Source organism: Neofelis nebulosa, chromosome 7, assembly GCF_028018385.1.
Source record: "Neofelis nebulosa isolate mNeoNeb1 chromosome 7, mNeoNeb1.pri, whole genome shotgun sequence".
Classification (NCBI taxonomy): domain Eukaryota; kingdom Metazoa; phylum Chordata; class Mammalia; order Carnivora; family Felidae; genus Neofelis; species Neofelis nebulosa.
Genome location: NC_080788.1, coordinates 126,224,136 through 126,251,417, shown reverse-complemented (window position 1 = coordinate 126,251,417; position 27,282 = coordinate 126,224,136). Strand labels below are relative to the sequence as shown.

General features: G+C 36.3%; 1 protein-coding gene across 7 annotated transcripts in view; it reads left to right on the top strand.

Annotated features, from left to right (window-relative positions):
* Positions 1-27,282, top strand: part of CEP128 (centrosomal protein 128) — a 385,845-nt gene that overhangs the window by 133,210 nt on the left and 225,353 nt on the right. For all 7 annotated transcript variants that reach the window (XR_009264662.1, XM_058739903.1, XM_058739906.1 and 4 more), the window contains 2 exons: positions 15,686-15,862; positions 20,810-20,869. Coding sequence is in view for 6 of the 7 variants with exons in the window: in XM_058739903.1 (XP_058595886.1) it covers positions 15,686-15,862; positions 20,810-20,869 (237 nt within the window). In the remaining variant the exon portion in view is untranslated. The remainder of the gene's footprint in view (positions 1-15,685; positions 15,863-20,809; positions 20,870-27,282) is intronic.

Sequence of the window (27,282 nt, the reverse complement as noted above, 5' to 3'; positions counted from 1 at the left end):
AATACTGATAGTAGAAGACAGCGTAAACTGGGCCAAATGAATCCTGTACTTGATAAGGGTTACTAGCATCTGTGAGGAAGGTGCTACCATTGGGTAGGATATCATAAAATGCTTCATAAACCTTCCTTAACGCTTTACTGATCTTTTCCTCTTTTTTGTATTTTGCAAAATTCCTATATTTTGTGTACACACACACACACATACATTTTTTTTTTTTTACCTTTCTAGTAATTCTTAAAATCAAGGAAATAAGATAGAAGTTAGGTGTTTATGATTAAATGTGCTAAATTAAGTTGCTGAATTTAAGCCTACAATCTTGACAACTGCTGCAATTTAGTTCTTATGTCATGTTTTGGTTTTAGTGTGTCCAGTGTTCACACATATTTACTGTATCTCTTGCCAGGGTATAGTTGCTGTGAAGATAATGCAAAACATACCAACTTTTCTGTAATTAAAATTCTAGTCAGAAGATTGTGTTAACATGTTTTATATTTATCTATTTACATTTAAGAAATAGTGGTTCAAATTTCATATATTGGAATGTAAAGTTTATCTTGTTCTGCTTAAATATTTCTTCACTGATTCTGTTCATGATGTTCTAGATATATATGTTCTCAGGCATTCAGATAAATGGAGCATTTACCTTAGGACAGAGTTTCAAGAATTATTGACTGTAGGGGCGCCTGGGTGGCTCAGTCGGTTAAGCGGCCGACTTCAGCTCAGGTCATGATCTCGCGGTCCGTGAAGGCTATGAGTTCGAGCCCCGCATCGGGCTCTGTGCTGACAGCTCAGAGCCTGGAGCCTGTTTCAGATTCTGTGTCTCCCTCTCTCTGACCCTCCCCTGTTTATGCTCTGTCTCTCTCTGTCTCAAAAATAAATAAATGTTAAAAAAAATTAAAAAAAAAAAAAAGAATTATTGACTGTATTCCATTGCTATGTATTGAGCATCCAGTATGTGGCAGGCCTTGTGCCGGGTGGTGAGGGTTGGATGTAGATAAGACACAGGTCTGCAACTGAATGCTTATGACTGGATTGTGAAAAACTAAATCCCTTTCAGTTGTTAAAACTGTATTGTTGAGTCTTGACATTGGGCACTAATGCAGAGAAAAGATATCTCCTGAGTCTAAACTGGAGAATGATCTTAAAGATAAAATAGTCTTAAACACACCTATATATATATATATATATATATACACACACACACACACACATACACCTTATATGCTTGCTTTTCTTTAATATCCTTTTTGTGTGTGTGATTATATACTTTTGGTTGACTTAGCTGTTTATGTTGACTCATGCCTTAGTATATGGCTACATATGAATCAAAATTTTGTTGGGTCAGGGTGTCTGGGTGGCTCAGTTATTTTGAGTGTCTGATTCTTGTTTTCAGCTCAGGTCATGGTCTTACAGTGAGTTTGAGTCCCCCATTGGGCTCTGCACTGACAGTGTGGAGCTTGCTTGGGATTCTCTCTCTCTCCATCCCCACCTCCTCTCTCTTTCTGTCTCTCTGCACCCCCGCCTCAAAATAAATATTTTTTTGTTGCGTTAAGCCATCTATAAATAGGGCTGAGAGGTGATAATAGTATTAGTGGCTATGGGCAGAATGTTGAGTGTCAATCATTTTCTAGCCGTATGTCTTTGGGCAAGTTGCTTAAAACTCAAAGCCTGTTTTATCATCTTTGAAAAGATGATGGAATTAAATGTGAAAGTAATTCTATTATAGAATTAAATGTGAAAATGTATATAAAGTGCTTGGCAGAGTAACTGATATCTAATAAGCTATTAGTAGTGTCAATTAGTAGATGCCATTATTTTGTTGTTGTGTTTCCAGATATTGCTGGTTAGTGGTTCAACCAAACAGTCAACCAATCAGCGAGTACTGACTGCCTGTGGTTAGTCTAATAATGTGTTAGGCAGTGAGGGGCCAGGGAACTGGGAATAAAAATTATTGCACAGCTATGCAGATTGGAAGTTGAGAACGAGACTGCGTTGAGTCACTTGAGACAGATGGCCCCCAAAAGGAGGCTCCCTTGTGAAAAGACCTGGCAGTTCTATCAGCAAGTGATATTGAAGGCACGTGTGTTAAGCAAACCAAACAGGTGGGAGGTATTATAATATGTTTTCTATTGGAGGACAGGAATCAAATCTTGATTGTTTTTCCATCTCCAAGATCAGGCATAGAGCCAGGTACACAGTAGATAATTTATAAGTAAATTGTGGGTAAAGAGGTGTGTGTGTATACACACATACATGCTTATACATGTATGTAACAGATAAAAAATATGGATAACCTATGGGTATATGTGTGTGTGTGTGTGTGTGTGTGTTGTGGCCAGACTGCAGAAGATAAAAACAAGAAAAGATGAAAATACATTTTCAGTGGGAAAAAAAAAAAAAGGCCCTGTGACTTGTAGCCCAAAGATTACTATGTGAGCAGTGCAAGTGAACTTGGTAAATGGGGCCTTTTGCATTGAAGAGGTTTCAAATGTGGTTTTTCTGCAATCAAAGGGGAAGCCTTTCTTGTTTGCCTAACACAGCATTGTTCTTGCATGCCCGTCTTATGGCATTAATACACACTTCCCCTCTTTTTTTTTTTTTTTTAAGTGTTTATTTATTTTAGAGAGAGCGAGTGTGAGCCGGGGAGGGGCAGAGAGAGAGGGAGACAGAGGATCTGAAGCGGGCTCTGCACTGACAGTGGAGAGCCTGATGCAGGGCTTGACCTCACGAACCATGAGATCACGACCTGAGCCCAAGTCTGCCACTTAACCTACTGAGCCACCCTGGTGCAGCATACTTCCTTCTTTTTTAAATGTCTTGCTACTATTTTGACTGCATACTTTAGGTCTTTGTTTTTTGTCATGTTCTTACTTGGTAAGCTAAGAAATGTTAAAATTTCATCAAAATTCATATAAAGCATTAGCATCAGCAGCCTTAATCAGGCGATCAGGAGAAGATTGCTGTTAGTATATATGCACAGAATAACTAACTTTAGCATATTTTCCTAGTGCATTCAGTGGTGATATGTGGTAATAAAATGCATTTTTTTCCAACATCTGATTTTGCTTTAACATCAAATGTTATTTTTCAATTTTACATGACAAAGAGAACAAGTATTATGCAACCACAGAATTTTTACATATGCATTTAAAACTTTATTATGAGCTTCTTCCCAGGGAAAAAGCTCTCATGAAGTGTTAGAGATAGAACTTTTTCTCCATCTATAGTGTCATTGAAATTTATTATTCCTTTTGCTTAAAATTTTAAAAGAAAGTATTTGATTTCTTTTGTTCTAAAAGGTTATTAATATTAATCTTTTTATTTTTCTGGTTTTACCTGGAAACTCATAATGTTGTTTATTTTATCAGAAGTCTATTTTTATTAGTTTCCCTGAAATCTAACTCATCAAAAAGTTCATGTATAATTAAGTCATTTTTGCTCAGCAGGTCAACATCAAAATTTATATAGTGAAGGTTTTAAATGTTTTATCTATACAGACCTATATCTGATCCCACCTAAAAAAATTATTAAAGTATGAGTTTATTAGTGATTATTAATGGTCATTTTTGTGGAGCTTTTCAAATAATTTTGTAGTGTAAGTATTAAACATTGTTTTTAATTTTGAACATATTTACATAATGTTTGAGACATAACTGGTGTCTAAAAAAATTGGGAGAATATTATTTTGTAGATTATTCTGTTCATACTATGTGTATTATCTTGAACCTTATGTTTTAGAAGAATGTTTTATGAAAAAATATATAAAATATTTTATGCAGATACATTTATAAGCAATGCAAAAAATGCTATAAAAATGTGAATAATATTCTGAGATGTTTTCCTATGTCCAATGCAGACATAATGAAGACATTAATTTTCAGGAATTAGGGAAACAATTTAATTGGGCATATTCATTTTTATAAATTCTGAAATTATAGGTTTAGAAAATATATTGTTCTTTATAAGGGAACACTTAAAAAGTATGAAAACAGGGACTCAGTGGGTTAAGTGTCTGACTTCGGCTCATGTCATCATCTCAGAGTTCGTGAGTTCAAGCCCCGCATCAGGCTCTGTGTTGACAGCTCAGAGCCTGGAGCCTGTTTCAGATTCTGTGTCTCCCTCTCTCCCTGCTCCTACCCCACTTGTGCTGTCTGCCTGTCTGTCTGTCTGTCTCTCTCTCTCAAAAATAAATATTAAAAAAATTTTTTTAATTAAAAATTTAAAAAATTATAAAGCAAATTTTCATTGTGGAAAATGCAGGGTACTTTATAGGGAAGGTTTAAAAACTCACCTATAATCTCACCACCTAACTTTCCTACATTCAGTTTTTGGTGAAATTCTTTTCAGGGTTCTTTTCTATACACACAGATACTCAGGTCCCATTTAGGATCATTTGCCATGCACAGCTTCATAGTCTGAATTTGCATGTCATTGAACATTTTTCAAAATCAAGTTTATTTGGGGTGCCTGGGTGGCTCAGCTGGTTGAGCATCTGCCCTCGGCTCAGGTCATGATCTCTCAGTTTGTGAGTTTGAGCCCTGCATCGGGCTCTGTGCTGACAGCTCAGAGCCTGGAGCCTGCTTCAGATTCTGTGCCTCCTCCTCTTTTTCCCCTCTCATGCTCTATCTCTCAATAATAAATAGATGTTAAGAAAAAAAAAAATTTTTTTTAAAATTGTTTAACACCCAGTATTTTATCTGGTGAATGTGGCATTCTTTTGTTGTTGATTACATTACTGTTTTTTCTATTTTAAAATTATAGATCAAGTAATTTCCAAATAATCTAGTACTTTCCGTATTTGGATATTTCATTTGTATTTTTTACTGATTTAATTCTAAGCAGAATTATGCAAATATGCTTCTTGCTACTAGATATTCAAATCTGGAAGAGAAAGGCATTTACTCTCTTCATTTTGCTTTCTCCTTTAATCCACCCCTAAACACAACCACATGTAGAACTTCCTCTGTTACTGGAGATGCTGTCACATGGATACATATACCTTGTGATTATAGCTAGCCATGGCAACGTTGGAAGATTTTTCAGTAGTTTGTTTTTCTGCCCCATATCTGTATGCTAGATTTTGATTTTTTTTAATAAACATTGTCTCAGATTTACAAGATCGCACTGTAATATTGTGCAGAGGTGGTGGTTCCCAAAACATTTGGCACCAGTGTAATTCTAAAGTATGAAAGAGCCTTGAACAGTACCAACCTCCCCATTCTCCCCCCTTCTTTTATAGATGAGGCAGTTCTGACCTAAAGAGTTAGTTGACTTGCCCAAGTGTTCTCAGCTGTCCATTGGTAGAAATGGAAATAGGAATCAGATTTACCAATCCTATTCTCTCTATTGTATCAGAATTTATAGGACCTACTATATTGATTATATAGGTTATTTGGGATGTTTAGTTATCTCATATAATTCTTGCTTATTCCTATAGTATACTGACTTCTCTTTAGAGGACTTTTTTTCTCTGTTACTCTTTCAGGAAATGAGAATCCTTGATGAAACAATTAGGAGCACGTTAAAGCCACAGATGGTGCGACATCCAAGGCAGTTCATAGGAACCTAAGTTGTTGAGTAGATCAGGATTCATAGAAATGTATTTTTGTTCCTTCCCACAAAATGCTTTATTCAAGTTATTTGTGAAGCGACACCTAGCAACATATTTTAAAGCTATGATTATATTGGATTAAAACATTTAGGAGATAGTTTTCTTATACAAAATGTGGATCTTTGAAAAATGGTAATTACAATTCTCATTTGCAAATGTAATCATGATACCCATTTTTACAGATGGTGGAGACTGAGGTTAAGAGTGTAATATAGTGACTTGCCCAACATTGCACAGCTTGTGGTAAAATCACGATATGAGCAAAAATTCCTTGTATTTTTTCCCTTTATTTGCTGCCAGTAAAATGACTCACATTTGTATCTTTTCATTGAACTCATAGTGTTGAATTTAAATTTAGGGTTATTATATTCAACAGATTACCATATACTCTTTTATTTTTTTAGCTTTACACCAATTTTGGAAAAGGAGTCATCAGATTTTGTTAGAAAAATCAAATTAAAACCTGATATTGTGACATAAAATATATCCATGGCAAGAAAATATGAATCAATGTTGTTTAATTTTGTGTTTCAGTTCTAATTTGACCATCTGTTAAGGACTGCTACTTTTCATGATGTGGAAAAATACATATGATTGTCAGATGCCTATTCTATAAAATATTCACTACTTTGCAAAATCACATTTCTGTATTTTCTTTTACTAAAAACTCAGATCGTAGCAGGCACAGTTCTCTGATTTCAGTGGTGTGTGTGTGTGTGTGTGTGTGTGTGTGTGTGTGTGTGTGTGTTTCAGTACAAAAAGAAATAGAAGCAAATGAGTTGTGACTTTTTTCACTTACTTTAGGTCATTTTTAAGCAGACTTTCTTTTTCTTTTGTGTTTCATCTATTTTAAAAGTGTTAAGTAGGATAAAGCTGTAGCTACCACATATTAATTTGGAGGCAAATTTAAAGCAGATACTCTAAATAAACACTGACTACGATGTTACAAGTAATTTCCTTTGAGATTGCTGTCATCTTAAAAAAAAAAAACAAAAAAACAAAAATAATAAGATGGTCAAATTAAAGGTAAAATGATAAATTTTGTATATGTCATTTATAAAGTGATTTTAATTGAACCACTTATAGTCATTAAGTCCAGAGTAGTCCTTGACTTTTACAGAGAACTGGCTGAAGCATAAGACTGCTTACCATGTATGAAATACTATGCCAGATTTTAAGAAGCAAGTTTAAAATGCAAAGGTGACATGACTATGCATTGACTGGGTTGGGGGGCAGTTACACATGCAGCTGTGGCAGAGGATGGGGCAAGAAGTAAAAGTTGTATAGAAGTACATTTGGTCTCTACTTTCCAAAATGGAACGTAGGTATGGAGAAGCCATTTTCAAACTCTGTTCCATTGGCAGTGACTTTTCCACGAACCATTTGCAATCAAGGAGGTACACTTTAAATAAAGGTAATGAGTGAAGTCAGAGTTTGCATCTTTATCATTCCTGATTTGGACTTGATTGAGAGGCCTGCCATTTAATCCTTAATTCATTGAGTGGTTGATAACTACAGGGGCTTGAGAGGAAAGTAGTCTTGTTGGACACTATCCTTTAAAATCCTGTACTGTTAGTTTGATTTCATTTAATTTTGAGATTGTGAGTGATACCCATAGTGTAGGAATTAGGCTAAATAATGGTACACATTGTTGTGGTGTGGAAAGCCAAGGGGAAAAGTTCTATATTATATCTGTTTCAGTGCTTTGTTGGAAGTTAAGCAGGCCTGGCCTGCTTGCTTTGGTAGACCCTAAAAGGAAACATAAAATGAATGTCCAGGTTTGTTTTCATTGAGGTTTCTTTCTTTCTTTTTTTTTTTTTTTTAATCACAATTTAAAATGACTGAATCTGTTTTGTCATTTAATGTTGAACAAGTAATATTCTGTTAATTTTAGGAACAAAAACAAACAGGAGGTACTCATTGCTTACATAAGTTATATTATTTAGAAATTTGTTTTTAAACTTTTCCCCCATATTCTTTCATAAGAATAAATGCATGCTTAAGCATCTTTTAAGAAATAAAAAAAAGGAGAAGAAATCCTGATGGTTTTTAAAGACACTGTAAGCTTATAAACATTTGTCTGGTGATGAATGATGCATTTTTTTCTTTTGAAAATTAAACAATGTTCGTTCCAAATGCATAATTTGAAACTCTAGTTGTTTGTTTCCTTGTCCATATTTTGTTTCAGAAATAGAAATGCATCAAAAGTGGCTGATTTTAAATAACTAACGTTATTTCTGTTTCCCAGCATTTGACTTAAGAGAAACACGTAATGATTGCAAAATGGTCCTAAAACTTAATGAATGCATAAAATACCCTTCAGTGGTATTTTTGTTTCCAACTTTGAATATTAATTTCTAGGAATGTATCCAGTACATATCCTGACACCTTTCTGATTATGCTGCCAATGATCTTTGTATTGCTCAATATTCCCCTAGAAAAAGATACTTAAAAAGCCTGAGGCAAGAATAATTTCCTTAAGTGGGGTTAGAAGTTTAAATCTGAATTTCCATTTTTTGGTTTCTGTTTTATAGATAACTTTCCTATGCCTGCTTAAGACTAGGCTATGGATCGGAAAGTCTTTCATACTCAAATTTTAATGTGCGTCAAATCATATATCCAGTGTTCTAATTACGCCTTACTTTTTTTCAGTTAGCTCTACTGTTTTACTAATGCTCTCAGTTCTTATTCTTAGTATGCTATTAATCCTAACTTCTTCCCTTCCTTTGAAGGAAATAGTGTAAAGCATCTGCTTACAGAGGAGAAGAGAGTATATCTAACCCACAAAATAGGTGCAATTTTACTTTAGGAAACCAATCTTCTAGTAGGAATTACAATGTTCTTTTGCTTTTTAAATACATGTAAAGAATCATCTCATTCTCTCACACATGGATCCGTACTTAATTTGTCAGCAGACCTTATTGATTCTACCCTTAAAACTTACTCTGCATCTGATCGCTTCTTGCCACAAGGCAGTGCTCTCACTTTTGTGACATCACCTTGCCTTGATGGTTACAATAACCTGTAATTGACAAGATGATTGCCTTCAATGAATTTACTAATTAATTTATTGCAAAAATAAACTTACAGAAACACAGGCAGTCACTTGAGTTCAGAGGTTCTGTTTTTTTTTTCATTATCATATAGTTGGGGTCTATTCTGCCTAGTGCATAGAGAATACACACACACACAAATGCTCACAGGATGAATGGAACGTAGGAGAATATATATGTTTCAGAAAGATTTATCGATCGACTGTTGTGTGACACACTACTAGGTACTGGGATGTTTAAATAAAGAATAAGATCTCTACCCAACAGGAACTCACAGTCTGGTGGGGAGACAGACATAAAAGACACTCAAATAGTAAGAACTCTAGGGGAAGCTTGTGTAAAGTGCCTTGGGAGCATAGAGAAGGGGTAGACATTCCTATTATTCCTAAGAGCTCAGTTATCTGTTGTTGTTATAATATCCATGTGGGTGAGGAGGGAGTTTCCTCATGTTACTGCACTTCTATAGCAAGTAAAAAATTCAGTTTATGACCTTCCCTTGTCCTCTTTATTCCTGAGTAGTGTTGGGTTCACTGAGGATAAAAGATTTACATAGGTTAGATCCATGGAGACTTTTAAAAACTGATCTGAATTGTTGATTGTGGCAGTGTTGCTTTGTTTTATTTTTTGCGTATTTTTTTGATACCAATCTAAACATTTAATATATAGCCGTACTTTGAATTTAAGAAATGCACCATCATATAAAGATCTTGTATTTTTCAGAAATAAGTTTGTAGAAAGTAGTTATGGTGTGGCCAATACTTAATGTTTTGTTTATTTATTTTCTTGCTGTTTTGCAAGACAGTTTGAACTGCAGTGTGGTAGTTTTCCAGATTAAAGTCTTTTCAGATACCCTGTAATATCTATGGTAGATCCTTCTCTTTTAGTTGTGAAGTTTCTGCCTTGGTTGGCATTTCATTGTAACTTAACTTCCTTGCAGCTGAGTCAACTCTGTTGGCATAAGTAATATGAGCTTTCTTTAGAGAGTTAGATAAATGGCTTCCAGACAGATCCAATTTTTGTTCAGGATAGTTTCATAATTTGCCTTGTAATGCCAGTGTCCTGAATTTAAGGCTTAGGCATAACAGTTATCTTGAGTTATGGAAATATTCTTTCTCAAACTTTTTAGGCAGGGGCGCCTGGGTGGCTCAGTCGGTTGGGCATCTGACTTCGGCCCAGGTCATGATCTCGTGGTTCATGGGTTCGAGCCCTGTGTTGGGCTCTGTGCTGACACCTCAGAGCCTGGAGCCTGTTTCGGATTCTGTGTCTCCCTCTCTCTCTGGCCCTTCCTCTCTCTCTTTCTCTCTCTCAAAAGTAAATAAACATTAAAAAAAATTAAAAAAAAAACTTTTTAGGTGATATGTGCTGGTCTATAGTTTAAACATGCCATGCTTCCAATAACTTTGTATTATATTATGTTAGCCTAAATTCCAACCTTTAATATAATTTGATCTCTCTCTGCCTCTTATCCTATTTCTCCCCCACCTACTGCTGATGTGTTAAAGATGGCCTTGGGGCTGAAATATTGTCATTCTTGATTATTCAAGTTAGTTTTCAGTGAAGGAATAGCTTTAACTTTGTAATTAATGACTTATTTAGTCATGGGACTGTGTTTTATTTGCTAAAATCTTTATTTTAAGGTATATTAAGAACTGTTTTCATGTCATGTAACAACCGTATTGGAAATAACATGGCTTTTCTGGAACTCTTAAGATATTGAAGGAATCTCAAAATTTTTGCCAAGGATATAACATTTTGGACATGCTCTAGTTTTACTATAGTTCTATTTCCATTAAGATTGTGTCTACTTGTAATCTTTACAGCCTTTGGGAAAGTGAATGTTCTGAGTTGTGAAGAGCATGTGGTAACATAAATATATAATCAGAGAACATTTCGTATCCTTTGAATTTATAGCTCCATTGATCAAGCCAGTCAACATTGTGTGTGTGTGTGTGTGTGTGTGTGTGTGTGTTTGATGAGATCGTGAGCAGTATTTTTTTTAACTTACTTTAGACACAAATGTTAATGGTGTAATCCCTTCCTATCCTGAAATGGAAACCTCATAAAATATTTGGTATTTTGACAGTGGAACTGTACCTTGCTAGGGTGAGATTAGTGTACTCATTGACTGAAATCTGCCAGGAGCAGATTTTACGTGCACAGGGTACATATCCAGTATACATGGATAGCCCCTAAAAGTTTAGGCTATTGATGGTGTTCTCTCTTCCTCCTCCTTCTCCTCCTTCTCCTCCTTCTCCTCCTCCTTCTCCCCCTTCTCCTCCTCCTTCTCCCCCTTCTCCCCTCCTCCTCCTTCTCCTCCTCCTTATCCTCCTCCTCATCCTCCTCCTCCTTCTCCTCCTCCTCCTTCTCCTCCTCCTCCTCCTCCTCCTCATCCTCCTCCTCCTCCTCCTCCTCCTCCTCCTCCTCATCCTCCTCCTCCTCCTCCTCATCCTCCTCCTCCTCCTCCTCCTCCTCCTTCTCCTTCTCCTCCTCCTTCTCCTTCTCCTCCTCCTCCTCCTCCTCCTCCTCCTCCTCCTCCTCCTCCTTCTCCTTCTCCTTCTCCTTTTCCTTTTGTGCTCTATTCTGAATTTTCCAGTATGTCGTGTATTTCATTTGTAATAATGTCCATTCAGAAGTATTTTTTGTATTCTTTCTTTTTTTTTAAAACTTTTTTTTAAACTTTTTTTTAGTTTGTTTATTTTGAGAGAGCACAGCATGGGAGGGGTAGAGAGAAGTAGAGACAGAATCCCAAGCAGGCTCTCTGCTGATAGCACGAGCCTGATGCAGGGCTTCAACTCACAAACCTTGAGATCATGACCTGAGCTGAGATCAAGAGTCAGATGCTTAACTGCCTGAGCCACCCAGGCACCCCTCAACTTATCTGGCATTTAAAAATTTTTTTCTTTAATTTTTATTTATTTTTGAGAAACAGAGAGAGACAGAGCATGAGTGGGGGAGGGGCAGAGAGAGAGAGGGAGACACAGAATCCGAAGCAGGCTCCAGGTTCTGATCTGTCAGCACAGAGCCCAACGTGGGGCTCAAACCCATGAACCACAAAATCATGACCTGAGCCCACGTCGGTCGCTTAAGTGACTGAGCCACACATGCATCCCTTATGTGTCATTTTAATAGAGAGCACTTAGGGAACCAGGGGACTCAGGTCATGGGCTATGGCCTCTTTGATTTTAGTCTGATTATTTGGTCTTTCTGAGCTTTGGTTTCCTCACTTGTGTAACTAAGGATTGAGTTTTTTCTCTAAGGTTCTTTCTCAGAATCAGGCATGGTCTAGGATATCTTTCTTTTTGGATCATAGAGACTACTATAAATAGTTAGCTTCATCTGTTTCTATCTCTTGAACCGTGTCCTCCTACTCCCCACAGAGAAGCTCCTTATGATCCCACAACCCAGACATTTGTGTCCATTCATGCTGAAACATTGACTTTGGACTATTTTCCATATTTCTAGAAGTCCAGTGCCCTATCCATTGTACCATAAAGCCACCTTTTTCTTCCATATTTCTAAATAGTCTCTAAAATCCCTTGTGTTACTTTTATTTCTGTAGATATATAATAGCTTTTGATTAACCTTATAGTAGAGTTATCGCTCCTTCTGAATTCATTAGAGAACCAGGGAATAGTCGTAATAGTGCCTAAATATTATCATCTCCCCTTATTAATTCATATACCTTCAAATCAGACAGGATGGTTGGATTAATGTCAACCAGTTTCCCACTTGTCCCACAGAATTAGCCACGCTTGTTTGATTCGTAGAGCTATTTCTGAACCTGAAACTGGGACAAAAAGCTAATTCACTGGGTATTATGGTTGGTATTGAGATAGGTATTCTCCAACCAGAAGAATGGGGCAAAACAAAAGGGATGACATTTCAGGGAGTTATTTTTTGGTTATATGAGGACAGGAGCCTTATCTGATTCACTCTGTCCCTAGTACTCAGGAGAACATCTCACCATAGTAGGCCTTCCATAAAAATTTGTTGAATGAGTGAATAAATCAAATTACAATTCCTTAAGTACAGAGTAGAAGAGCTTACTTAACTTTTAGATTTAAGGTCTTAGAGGGCATGTGGGTGAAGAACCAATATGGTGGAGTGCCTGAAACTGAGTTAAATAAAAGAACATGGATTTACCTGGAATGTAACTTAGTAAGGGTACAGGGTTCCTTTATTTAATTCTTAAGTACAGCACTTGGACTAATGGAAAGATGTGACAGTTTTGTCAAGTATCCTATTCTTGGAATCTAGGGCTGGTCACATAGGGCTTCGATGACCATTTGTCAGAAATGTCAGATAAGGGATTCCTGAAAGAATAATAGGTAATTTGACTTACTGATCTAAAAGGTCCATGTGAGTTCATCGTTTTGTGAGTTTTACTTCAAAGGGAGGTTGGACATAGCATGTGGACTATCTCACCAAAAATAATGAAGTGGATGATGAAGTTTTCAGTCTTTGCTACAGAAATTGAATTTATGGAGCCTTTTCTGACAATGTTAACATTTTCAGGAATATCAAAATACAGAAATAGTTTTGTCTTCTTATTGATGAGTCAAGGGAGCACAGAAAAGTAATAGTGGATAGAGGAAAGCCAGATCTGAAGGAAATGAGAAAAGAAGGAAGAGTTAGAATATCATTGTTAATTGCTTGGGTTTAGAATATCAACAGGTGTCCTCCAGGTGCCTCAGTAACCCCTGATAGAGTATTTTCTTTATTAATGTCACACCAGTGAGAATATAGCAGCAGTCTGGAGGTTTTTGAATGCATAAAAAGAACTTCCTAGCACACCTCAGTAGCCTCTGAGTACATGTAGGTCTGCATGATGAAATGATCTTTCCGGTGTTGAATCTGAGTCTTCAAAAAATATTAAATCATTTCTTCAGCAAAGTTGGAGAGTTTAAAAGATGATTATAAACATGTTTTGTTGTCTCCCCAAATTAGCAGTTTATTGAGGGAGGCTTGCACACAAACAATTATATTACAGCTTGGTACATTTTTAAAAAACTGTGACATGTGTAATATGCTCTGGGGACATTCTGCATTGGGCAATCAGTAAAGAAAGGAGACTAGATCTTGGAGGATAAGCTTAGAAGGATAGGAAGTGTAGGTGGTCGGTACGTAGCAACAGTACAGAGGCAAATACCTTCACACAGGGACTTGGCAGTAAGGTTGCTTTGTAGTAAGTAAGCTTGAAAGTCATCACGTATTGTTCAGAGCCTGGGTGTTAATTTTTCAGAAAGCCTCTTAGATGAAAGCAAGACTGTGAAGATATCAGTGTATCTAAAGAGATGCAGTATCAATCAGGCGGGAGAGAAACTGAATGGTAGGAGGGCAGAAACAACGCGAACAAATGAGAAAGTTAGGGAGATGTACTTCAGCAGTCTGCATCCAAACACCACCCAGGAGAATGGAACACTCGTTTTTGTGGTTTGTACATCCCTGATGTGTAGATGGACACGCCAGGCTGCCATTAATGTGATACCATTTGTGAATTGTTTCATAAAACAAACTCCCCTCGCTACAATTTCCTATTAATTAAGCAACATTCTGATTATAATTTGCCTTCCCATCCAGATTGGTCTGCAGGGAGAACATATACTGGTTATGCTGACACGAACATTCTGATCTGTATAGCAGTTATGGTTCTTATTGTAATTTGATGTAGTTAATTGAGTGGCATTCTAGTTTGTACATTAGTCTCTCGTGAGCTTAATGTTCCTCTTGCTGAAAGATGGCTCCACTCAGAGTACCAAAAAGAAAAGAAAATCCAGTCCCTAAGTTTACAAAGCTGAGCTACTAGACCAGGAGGATGTAGTCATCAGGATAAATGCCGCCTCTGAGCTACTGGCCCCATTTTCAAATAGCGCAGCTTCAGGCAGAGTCGTACACATTAGATGGGGGTGGGGAGACGTACACAGACATGTCGGAGAAGCTGCAAGTAGTTGCAGTCAGAGAGAGTGGGAAGGAGGGAGGCGATGCTGGACAGAAGGGCAGAAGACAGGTTGTGCGAGGACTCTCTTGTGGGCAGAGGGTTTCATTTATTTTGCAAAAGTAATTTGAATTGAAAGGAAATGTTGGGTGATTCTGCTAAAATGCTATCTTTTCCTCTTGTGATGAATTTTCATTGAGCACATCTCTTTGTTCTTTTAACTTCAAGCTGGACTTTTTGGCCACATCATCTCCTTGCTTATGTTGTATTTGCTGGGGTAGGTAAAGATGATGAGGTCACTGTGTAATGAGTGAAAGCAAAGCTGGCCAGCCACCATGACTTTTTGGGCCACTGTTTACACTACATTCTAGTGATTTTGTGACCTTCCTTCAGGTGTGTGCAACACCACTTGAATTTTTCTAGTAATGAAATTGTGAAGCCGTAATGATTGGGACTTGCTTTGCCTAGAGGGGGCCCCCAAGTCTTTGTAATCTCCTAAATGATGCTTAGAAATCTCTTCTCATTAAATAATTTTGCTTACTTTTGAGAAGTACCTTTGTCTTGCTTTGATCAAATTTACATGACTCAAAGCATTTATGAAGTATGACTGTATTTGAAAACTTAGCCTTTTTAAAATCTATGTTTTGATGAGATAAGGTAGTAACGTGTTTTTTTTTTCTGAAATGAAGATACTAACAATCTTATTTTATATTTTACTTTTCTAGCGTTTTGCTGATATTTACTGAAAACTCCAAGTCCGTTTGTGGCGTCAGCTGTTACTCTCCAATCTGTTAATGGCATTATGTTACTAAAATGTGAAGGATTTCTTTAAACTTCTTTTTCTTTTGGTTACAGAATTACTTTAATTTGCTTTGCCAAGTATCCACTCACCCAGTTTCCTCAATGCCCTTCTTCTGAATTCTCTGTAACTTGACCTCAGCTGATGAGTAGGCAAAATGTTTTTAGTAAAGAGACTGACAGAGTCAGATGTGGTTCCTTACACACTCCTTTGAGTTGGCTACACAGGTATTGCAAGCGTTTCTTGCCATTAGTTAATTCTGTTTTTATTTCTTATCCATGTTTTAGGAAAAGCATATAAGCAATGAAGAAGAGTACTTAAGGAGGATGGAAGAGGCCAGATTGCAGCTCAAGGATCAACTTCTTTGCCTGGAGACTGAACAGGAATCCATTCTTGGTGTCATAGGAAAAGAAATTGATGCAGCTTGTAAAACCTTCTCCAGGGACTCGATGGAGAAATTGAAAGTAATTATGAGTTCTCATTGTGCCTTTCAGTTAGTTTCCTAATATATAATTATAATAAGATTTTAATGCATGGTTACATGGTAGTCACATTTTTATTCTGGAAAGTTTTATGAAACAAAATAACATCTTGCATTTTTTAAAATGAGATACCGTATCTATTGCACAGTTGTGGGAGAGAACGTGTATCATTATTTCATTGAATTGCCTCTATCTCACTCTGGAAAAGAAAATGTCTTATGAGAGAGGCAGCAGTTCTGACTAAAAAAAATATCCTTGGAGTCAAGAGGCCTGGGTTGTCGTTATCAGGCCATTTTTGTTGTTGCTAGTGTATTAATGGCTAATATCTATTGAGGACTAGTTACATTACAGGTACTGTGGTAGCTACGTATGTGCATTCTCTCCCTTAACCCCTAAAGCCACCCTTTCCTTTAGGTACTCTGATTAAATCAATTTTAGGGCTGAGAAAGCAAGGCTTGGAGAGGTTAGGTAACTTGGCCCTCGCCATATATCCAGTTAAATGCTAGAACCAGGACTTTAAACCTTGGGAGTCTAACTCTGGAGCTTAAACAAGTAACCATGATGCTATTTGCATTCCTTTTTTAAACAAATTATGCTTAAGTTAGTTTTTCTGTCTTTAAAATGGAATATTGCTATTCAGTTTATAGTGCTAGGGAAATGATGAATAAAAACAGAATTAATCATGTATGTTCTTAATTCCTTGAAGATAAGCACCTCTTTGTACACTGCTATATTGTGTTGTGTTCCTTTTTTTTTTTTTTTTTTTTAAACGTTTGTTTGTTTTTGAGAGACAAAGAGAGACAGAGTACAAGCAGGGGAGGGGGAGAGAGAGAGGGAGACACAGCATCTGAAGCAGGCTCCAGGCTTTGAGCTGATAGCACAGAGCCTGACGGGGGGCTCAAACCAATGAACTGTAAGATCATGACCTGAGCCAAAGATGGATAGTGAGCCACCCAGGCGCCCTGTGTTGTGTTCCTTTGATGCAGTAGGACCATAACACGTATCATGTAACCATCATTTTCCCTGTATTTATGTCATGTGGTGATATGGTGGGACTCAAATTATAGTGTTATGCCTAATATTTAAAAACTTTTTCAGGGGCGCCTGGGTGGCTCAGTTGGTTAAGCGGCCGACTTCGGCTCAGGTCATGATCTAGCGGTCTGTGAGTTTGAGCCCCGCATCTGGCTCTGTGCTGACAGCTCAGAGCCTGGAGCCTGTTTCAGATTCTGTGTCTCCCTCTCTCTGACCCTCCCCCGTTCATGCTCTCTCTCTGTCTCAAAAATAAATAAACGTTAAAAAAAATTTTTTTGTAAACTTTTTCAGATGATTCTTTTTTATTTTGTCATGTCTTTCCTCATATAAAATGATCTTCCCTTTTTGTATTGCTTTCTCCTCCTTTTTCCCCTTCCTTCCTTCCTTCCTTCCTTCCTTCCTTCCTTCCTTCCTTCCTTCCTTCCTTCCTTCCTTTCTTTCTTTCTTTCTTTCTTTCTTTCTTTCTTTCTTTCTTTCTTTCTTTCTTTCTTTCTTTCTTTCTTCTTTTTTTCCCTTAAGTGGTGTTCTAAAGAAAAGAAAACTATAATTCTACTCTTACAGTGGAAGGTATCTTAGGATTCAACTTCAACAGAAATTTTCCAATGGATAGATTTTGGTGGAGTTGATGGGATTTCTACAGTATGTATTTCTAGTTACATTCAACAAAAAGCTCAGATGTCAGTTTGAGAGGACTATGAGCCAAATATGAGAAATAATTGGCTTTAGAGGAAAAACCCTTTGAGTTTTGTTACAGGGCCTGTTATAATGCTGGTGTATTGTTTTTCCTATCTAATGCTGCTTTTTTTATTTAAGACTTGTTATGGTTAAATATATTTAAAAGATGTATGGCCTTAAGATTCTAATTTTATCTAAAAGGAGCACATATTAATAGTGAAATATTGAGATGCCTGGTTGGCTAGGTCTGTTGAGTGTCTGACTTCAGCTCAGGTCATAGTCTTGGGGTTCGTGAGTTCAAGCCCCACATCAGACTGTCTGCTGTCAGCACGGAACCCACTTTGGATCCTTTGTCCCCCTCTTTGTCCCTCTCCCGCTCACTCTCTCTCAAAAATAAATAAATATTTATTAAAAAGTTAAAAAATAGTGAAATATTTATTCTATATTTAAGTATTTGTGTCAAGACAGCTTATTTTTAATCAAAGATGTAGAAATGGAATCATTTGGATCATGCTATAAGATACATGAACCTTGTTATGGGCAATTACAGCCTAAAACATAGTGAGAAGATAGCAGATTGCTTAAATATTTTCTTATTTCTTTTTGAGGCACAAATGATCCTTCTAACATATTCCAAAAAGCACCCTGTTCTTTAATAGGAAAGCAGTGACTGTGGTAATGGATCTTTACACTTTGTTCCTAGAGAAAGACTAATTCAATCCAAGTGATGGGTAGAAAGTAAATCTAAAAGAATGGAAATTATATTAAGTTTTATTTATTTATTTATTTTTTTTAAGAGCACAGTTTTTTTCATTGTGGGTCTCTTTCCATTAATAATTTCTGTTGTTAGCGTCCTATAAACTTGGGGGGAAAATGAATACCCAAGAATATAACATTTGCTCTCCTCAAATAAACTACCCAAGGTGTTGTTAAAATAAAATTCTTTGCCTTACAGTTCAGAGATCTAAGGGAGAGTGGTGGTCCTTATAAAATGTTTTAAAAAATGGAATAATTCCAATTATTCTTTGTCATTTGTTTTTGAAATATTGTGGATGAAATTTTTAAGCCATTTTATGTAGTGACAGCTATGATATGAATTGGATAATAGATATGTAACAAATGAGCCTGAGAAAAGTACTTGGGAGTGTTGGTATTATTTCTAATTACCTTTTTCTAGCCACCTTATTTATTACTTATCCCACTTTAGTAAATGCATATAATATTAGAAAACTTAAGGACGGACACTTAATAAGCCACCACTGTTATAAAACAATTACGAAATTGTTTGAATTTGAGTTAGGCATTGCCTGAATTAAAGTTACATCATTTTCACAAACCAATCGTCGATGATTGAAGAGCTTTTCTTATAACACTTATTCTGAGTATGCACTCTTTGGAGAGCATAAAGAGGATAGGCTTTGGATCAAGACGGATGTAGGTTCAAATTACATCTCTCTAAATTGCTAATGTGTGACCTTGGACAACTTAGGTAATTTCTCTTTAAGAATTCATGTCCCATTTATAAGTTAGCTTATTTTGAGGATAAAGTAAAATAAGATATATGAGGTGCATATTATGGAGTGAAATATTTTGCACTTAGTAAATACTCAAATAATGCTAGCTGTCATTATTATGTAGTGCCCTTTTTGTCATATATTCATATATATTTGTATATTTATGTATATATTGCTTTTTTTTCTTCATCTGTTTATGACAAATTGTTGTTGTAGTGTTCTTGTTACCATCGAACTGGAAGTCTATTTTCTGATGATGCCATCTTTATATGCAGTTAGTAGTAATAATGATGTTCTCTGTGCCAGATACTGTGCCAGTCCTCATTTTATTTAATTTGTACCTTGACCTTATGAGGCAGTTTGCCTACTTTATAGATGATAACCTGCAGCTTAGAGAAATTAAGTCACATCACTTGTAAGTGGACAGGCTGTTTCTTAAACACTATATATAAATTTGTAAAAAATCACAAAATGAGAATATTATTTGTACTCCTGTCAAATTATTTTAAACTTTAATCTTTAGCACTAGATCTTAGGTCACTGAAGAATTAATTGAAACTGTGACACAGATAAATGGAAAAGAATAATGAAAACATCATAATCAGTGAGAAATGGATGCTTGCAAATAGCAGAGTTCAAAGAGGAAGAAAACACCACAAGCTAGAATAGGCAGAATTTGACTGAAGGAAAGGTGGCCTGTGAGTTGGGTGAGATTTGGATGGTAAGAAAAGTGGAGGAGAGAAAAGTGGGAGCTAAGAATATAACATGTTTGTTTATGGCATATGGTCAGCATCATTATACATTCTTCATGTGTCTAAATGAATCACCTAATGATATTCCTTAGGGGAGTGATGTGCACACACATCAGGAAGTATGGAAGTATTTGAGAATAGGAATAGACATCTTGCAGAGGGATAGGATATTTTTACACAACATTTCTAGGAAGGAGTCCTGTAAAAATATCATAGGTAGCACCTGTTTCAAAGCAAGTAGGAACTGAAAAAAAATTTGTGTTTAGAATCATAAAGTCATTGACAGACTTTGAACATCATTTTATTAGTAATAAGGCAGAACCAGATGGCAATGGATTTTATAAATGAGTTGGTATGAAGGAAATCAAGGCAGCTGGTATACAGAACCTATTTATTGTAGGATTTTGTTACCATCATGAAATATAAAGCAACATTTGCACAAAATCATGTTGATTAGCTGCTGTCAATTCTACCCAACCATTAATGAGACAAAATGGCCCTCACAGTATAAAATTAAAGAAGGATAAAAGAGACAAAGAATTAAGTTTCCATGTAATTACATCTAACCAACTGTGAAATATATTATGTGGAACAAGACTGAGGAAAAGAAACAAACAAAAAAATGAAAAACTGGTTTGATTGAAGCTGCCTGACAGAAGTCCATGGAATCAGCCTCTAATGATTCTAGCAATGATAACACTTGAGAGTTGATATGTGCCTCTATATTTGAGCCAAATATTTACTCTCAATGAGTACATACATGTATACACGTGTACATAAATGGACATAATAAGTGGTGGTTTGGAATTAGTTGAGTACTTGATAATGAACTTTCTTCTTTTTAAGCCTTTAAACTTAGGAATTAAACTTTTATGTGTTATGGTGAAGAATTTCATTTATGTAAGGTTATTTCAGAGAAAATTCTACTTCTAATAGACTATTTCCTTTTTCTGTAGGTTTTTTCATCTGGTCCTGATATTAATTATGACCCACATCGCTGGTTGGCAGAAAGCAAGGTAATTTGTTTTTAAATCCTAAAGTTATCATAGTATTTATGACCTTCAGGGTGTCCTGTTTGGGCTAACCATACCATTTTGTTATTGAACAGAGCATATGCAGCTGTAATACTTCATTGCTGGGGAAGACATCATTGTCATGAATTTAAGAAACTTCCATGTTTCTTTAGTTTAACATTTACAAATTAGCTTAACTGTATAGGTACGGAAGGAGAAAATAAAGGAAGGCAAAACTGTTGAAGTAGTAAAACTAGATTGTCAAAGAAGCAAATTCTTCTGCCTTTTCCTTGGGATAGGCAGTGTCTCTGGAAGTGTACGAAGGTCAGGGCTGCTATAACCAACCTTTCTTGCTTCATGGTTCTTTTGCATGATGATTTAAATTTAAAGGGTAGGTAAGCAAATCTAAATAAAATTGAACAATTTGCTAATTTTAGCAAAAAGCTTCTTCTGCACTATGGGATAATTACTTATCTTCATCTATCAGATCAACTTGGAAATTCCTTGATTAAAATATATAGAAATTCGTGGCCACGTAAGATGTAGATGTCTTTTTCCAAGTGTCAATGCTCAAGGACTTGCATTCCTTCCCAGGCTAGTTTCTTTCAGCTTTGAGGCGCCTGGGTGGCTCCGTTGGTTAATCGACCGACTTAGGCTCAGGTCATGATCTCATGGTTCAAGCCCTGCATTGGGCTCCATCTTGGCAGTGTGGAGCCTGCTTGGGATTCTCTCTCTCCCCGCCCTCCCTCTCTGCCCCTCCACTGCTCACGCTTTCTCTCTCTCTCTCAAAATAAATAAATAAACTTGGGGGAAAAAAATAAAGAAAACCAGCTGTACTTTAAACCTGGACAATTGTGGTCCAATTTAGGATTTTATTATTTGAAAGAACTTTTAAGTTTGTGCAGTATCCTTATTTAAATATATGAGAAAAGGGAGGTTTTAGAAAATGTACATGACTTTTCCGGTGCCATATAAAAAATGGGAACATGGACCGCATGCCATGTCAGACTCACAATTAATGTTCTCACCATTATGTGTGATGCTGTCTAAAGTCTTCAGTTAGCCAAGATTTATCAATTATGTGCTCTTTTGTGTATAGGCATGAGGGTTATCAGTGTCAGCAAGCCATGGAAATTAATAAAGAAAATGGAAATGTAAACAATTTAAAAAATCATTAAGGTATGTTATATTTTTATAGAAATACATAAACATTGGGGCGCCTGGGTGGCTCAGTTGGTCCGATGCCGGCCGACTTCGGCTCAGGTCATGATCTCGCGGTCCTTGGGTTCGAGCCCCGCGTCGGGCTCTGTGCTGACAGCTCAGAGCCTGGAGCCTGTTTCGGATTCTGTGTCTCCCTCTTTCTCTGACCCTCCCCTGTTCATGCTCTCTCTCTCTCTGTCTCGAAAATAAATAAAATGTTAAAAAAAATACATAAACATTAACAAATGCAAAAAGAGGAAGAACTGACTGTGATATCAGTACTAGAAGGATAGGGGGGTATGATGCCACCAACATGTTACAGGTGGTTTCTGCATAAATGCAGTATTTAACTTGATCATACAAAAAATATATAGAAGTTCTCTAGTTGGCTAATTATAGGTAAAATAATAGTAAGTTGAGAATACCTGAATAAACACAGATAATGCCTTGAACTTGGAGGCAAGGTGTGGGTGGGAGTTGACAGAAAAACATGATTCACCTTTGAAGACCAGCTGTGCTTTAAGGAAACTTTTTTTTTTTTTTTTAAAGCATTCTTAATAAGAAATGAATAGCATTATGATTGACCATTGAAATTTACCCAACCCGGTAAAATTTTCCTCCTTTTTTAAGTACAGTGATGCTGTTCATCCCTAACCGTTTTTGATAGAACCAAATGCAAACTTGTATTTATGCCACCTTCGTAGTAAATTCAGAATATACATGTTTTGCTGGCTCAGAAATTTTGGGCTAGAAACTTCTGTTGTGCATTAATAAAGCATTTCTCATTTCTCTTGTTTCTTTTTCCCGATTCCTCAATTCTGACAACAAGAGCAATGTACTTGGAATTTTCTTTCAAGTTAAAATCTTTATCATTTCTGAACAGAAAGCTTTCACTGCTGTTGTTCAGTTAAATTATGAGAGCCAGAGATGACTCTTAATCATAGCTCTTTAATTTGGGAACTAGTGAGCAGTTTTCCCTTATCATTTAATGGGATTGAACTTCTGATCAGACGAGTTTTAATACTGCATGAGACAACCCTTCCTGTAGAGCGTAAAAGGGTCATGATAAGCAATACCACGCTGACCAACTGACTAAGGAGGAATTGAATCTATTTACCAGAAAGATGGCTTAGGTTATTGATGGGCTACAATACTGTAATTCCCATGAACTATGACTGGACAGCTCTATAAGTATTGAAGATAAGATCTGAAATCAGAGGACAAAAACTATATGGAAAGTAGAATTGCTATTCAGCTAGTCCACGCTGACATCTTGCAGTGTTAGAAGGACCTCTGAGGGCATTTGGTAATTGTTTTCATAAATCTGCCAAATGAATTTCTTCTGTTAGTGTTAATCCTGGAAGAACTAGGGGACTAGGTGAGGATAGGGTCACTGTTGCTTTGTCGACATTGGTTACATAATGTAAATATGAAGTCCAACTCAGAGTTGGACCAGGCTTATATGTAAAATAACCAAAGAATGGCAAGAACCATATAATACAAGGAGGAAGAGGATTGAGAATTAGGAAATACCATTGAGGAACACCAGGCAATCCGTTCCAATAGATCCGCGATTTGTTTTTGTCATAAATCCCAATAAGGCATTTAGAGGCCAAATTTTATTCAGTTTAACAAGAATTTACTGACTAGCTACTGTGTGCCAGATGCTAGATTACATGCTGTGGGCATAATAATGAATTTGGCATGATCCTTTCTCTTGAGGAACAGTTTATTTTCCTAGAAAAGCTGACACATTGATAATTTCAATATTATTTCTAAGAGCAGTGATACAGGTGTGCAGAGGCCACCATGGAGTCTGATCCCTCAAGTGAATTTTGAAGCTGGGCAGATAAAGAGGGAAAGACCAGGCATGCACAGTAAACAATTGTAGGCATGGTATAGAAGAGAAACAGCATGATAAATGGAAAGAAACCCCAAGCGATTTGTCAATACAAGATGAAAATATGAGGCAGAGAATGGCAGGGATGAGGCTTTAGAAAGAGGTGGAGCATAGGTAACTAAGAAGAACATTGTATGCTATTTTAGAAGTTTGACTTCAGTTCTGCATTTAGGGAGAACCACAAAGGAGATTTGAACAGGATACTGATAAATTTGTATTCCTATTTTAGAAGCATTACTCAGATAGTGATGTAAAAGGTGGAGTAGAAGTGGGAAGACTAAAGGCAGGAAGACCAGTTAAGAGGTCTTTGGGTGAGACCAAAGTCTCTGGGGTGAAAGTCCAAACCAAGGAAATTGTAGAGATTCAGAGGAAGGGACAGACTGAAGTAATGCTTTGGTGACAATATGCAGATGATGTTTAATGTTATGTCAGATGGAGTGGTAGAGAAGGAGATATCTATGGTTTTCAAGACTAAGTAGGAGATCCCACTCAAAGTTCAGTATGTGAATAGATCAACATGCAGAGTCCTAGATAGGCAAGCCAGCAGAAGTACTGAAGGAGTTTCTAGCACTGGGATTGATGTCTAGAAAGTCCCATTTGGACAGGAAGCCCCAAAGAGAAGCAGGGACAAAGGCAAAGATCAGCATTTAGGTGCAAATCATGGGAAGAAATGAGAAGTTGCGAAGACACTCACAGAAAATGCGGGCAGATGATCAAATCTCGAGCAGGCAAGCACTCTCAAGATGGAAAGACAGTCCTAGAGAATATCAATCACTGTTGATCCCAGATCTTGAGTTAATCATTTTGTGATAGCAAATAAAAGAAAAGCTGATGTCAGATGCTCTTCAGCATAAGGCAGGATCCTGAGTGCTCTGTTATTTACAGAATATATTTAATTCTGGAAGTCTATATTTAATTCTGGAAGGGAATACTAATTATTCCCTTAAAATGCAAAAAGGTAAATTTATATGCTTCTTTGGCTGTAACACTTTCTTCCTTCTTGGAATACACACACACACACACATATACATATTCCTTCTTGGAAATATATATATGTGTGTGTGTATATATATATATACATATATATATTTAAAGAGTAATTATATTAGGAATGTGACATTTTTTTCTACTCAGATTACTTCCTCAGCTTAAATATCACTGAAGAATAAATAGCAAGCAGATTAGATTTCAGTAAATCTACTAATTCTCAAATATTTTATTTGATCAGAACTGTAAACTTTTAAGGTTATATAGATAAGAAATAGACTTCCAAAGTATTGGGGGATTTTCCTTTTTTACTCTGTTTGATATCATTCCAAAGAGTCCCACTTTTAATGGTATAATGTGTTCCGGTATTGTTTTTCCTGCCATTTTTGGAATATTATAACTGAAGCAGCTTCAGAGATCATGTAGTCTAACTTCCTTGTTTTATAGATGAGAAGGAGGCCCTGGGAATTGTTTACCTAATGACATAAAGCTAGTTACTGAGAAGGATTTAGAACCTGGGTCTCTGAAATCTGTGCCAGTCTTTCTTGATTGGTAGTATAATTTACCTTTGAATATAAACCTTGCTTTTATGCATATTGTCTTTTTAGTGATACGGATTTTTTTAAAACACCCATTGTATGAGAAGTATCAGACCCAGTATATTTAATTCTTGTTGAAGGATGTGAATAATCATCTAGCATTTTATCCTTCCAGTGTAGACATCAAAATGAGATACAAATACTCAGGTATCTTGATTCATTAAAGATACTTTAGATTGTGTGTATGGAACACATTCAGTTTAATTGAAGAAAAGCATTTTGTATTTTTACATATGAACTCTTATTATGGAGTTACTTTTTTTCTTCATGATTTTATTCATAACTATGTAGGAAACCAGAGAGAATATTACTAAAAGAGGTTTTGAGGTTGATTTGGGTTTGAATTTTGCACTTCAGTTTAATTTTTGTTTTGGTTTCCTGGCACATTCTCAGAAATTGCCATCGTCTTCCTTTACCTTTGGCTTTTCTATTAACATTTCCTCTCAAAATTGTTTTTTGAGTTGTGGCAAAGGAAGTATGGTAGTTAAAAGCAGCAAAATTATGGGCCCTGGTATTATTGCTAACTCTATCAGCTATAATCTTTTTATTCGAATTTTCTATTTCCCTTGGTTTTGGCTTTGAGTCATTCCTTAATGACTTTAGTATATTATTACTCTAAATCTCACTAGAGGATTCTTACAGATTAAAAAGATCATTTTGATTGTTTTACTAGATACTTATTCCCACCTAATTGCAAGCTGTCAACTATGAAGGTAAAAGACTGCCTTATTTAGAAATTCTTTCTCTATTATAGTTTATTTAGCAATACTTGCTGATATAGTTAAATAAATGAGCCTATTATGTAATCTTTAAGATGCTCTTGTGAGTGGTTAATAGAATGGTGTTTGCACTGTGATTAATAGCCTTGTCAGGTAATTATTATTTGGAATTGGTAAAGTTATTCCTATGCTGTGTTCCAAGCTGTTTCTCCAAGGCATTTAATGAAAGACGTTGGGTGTTTCTCTAGCAAACACTGATTCTCATAATTGACTCTTTGTTGATTAAATTTCCATAAGTTGATATTTTGTTTGTAGGATTAATAATATATTCTGCATACATATTCAATTCATAACAAGCATCTAACTATAACCTATTTTTAAATTTTGTATGTTGATGGAATAAAGGCTTTGTTGGAATAAACTGAAGCCATAGGTCAGTCTGTTTAGGCCACTATAATAAAATACCACAGACTGGTGGCTCAAACAACAGATAATTTATTTTCTTACAGTTCTAGAGCCTAGAAGTCCAAGGTCAAGGTGTCAGGGTTAGTTTCTGGTGAGGCCTCTTCTTGGCTTGTAAATGGCCACCTCTCATGTAGGGGGACGGGCATTATGGGGGGATGGGATGGGAGTATTATTGGAAGAATTGGGGGTTGGAAGACAGAGTGTCTCTTCCTCCTCTTATAGGGATGCCAGTCCTATAGGATGAGGGCCCTACTGTGGTAACCTCATTTAGCCTTTATTACTTCTCTAAAGGCCTTATTTCTAAACAGAGTCACCTGAGGGTTAGGACTTCATATAAACTTGAGGGGATTATAATTAGTCCATAACACATATCAAACCTGATTAATGCTTTGGTTCATAAATTGTGGGTTTTTTGTTTTGTTTTGTTTTTTTACCAAAATCAGTACAATTATTGTTATGACAACATATCTTTTTGTTTCTCCATTATCAACCCTTAGCAATGGTACTGAGCACAGGCCAAAGATTAGGATGGAGTAAGTAGGAAAT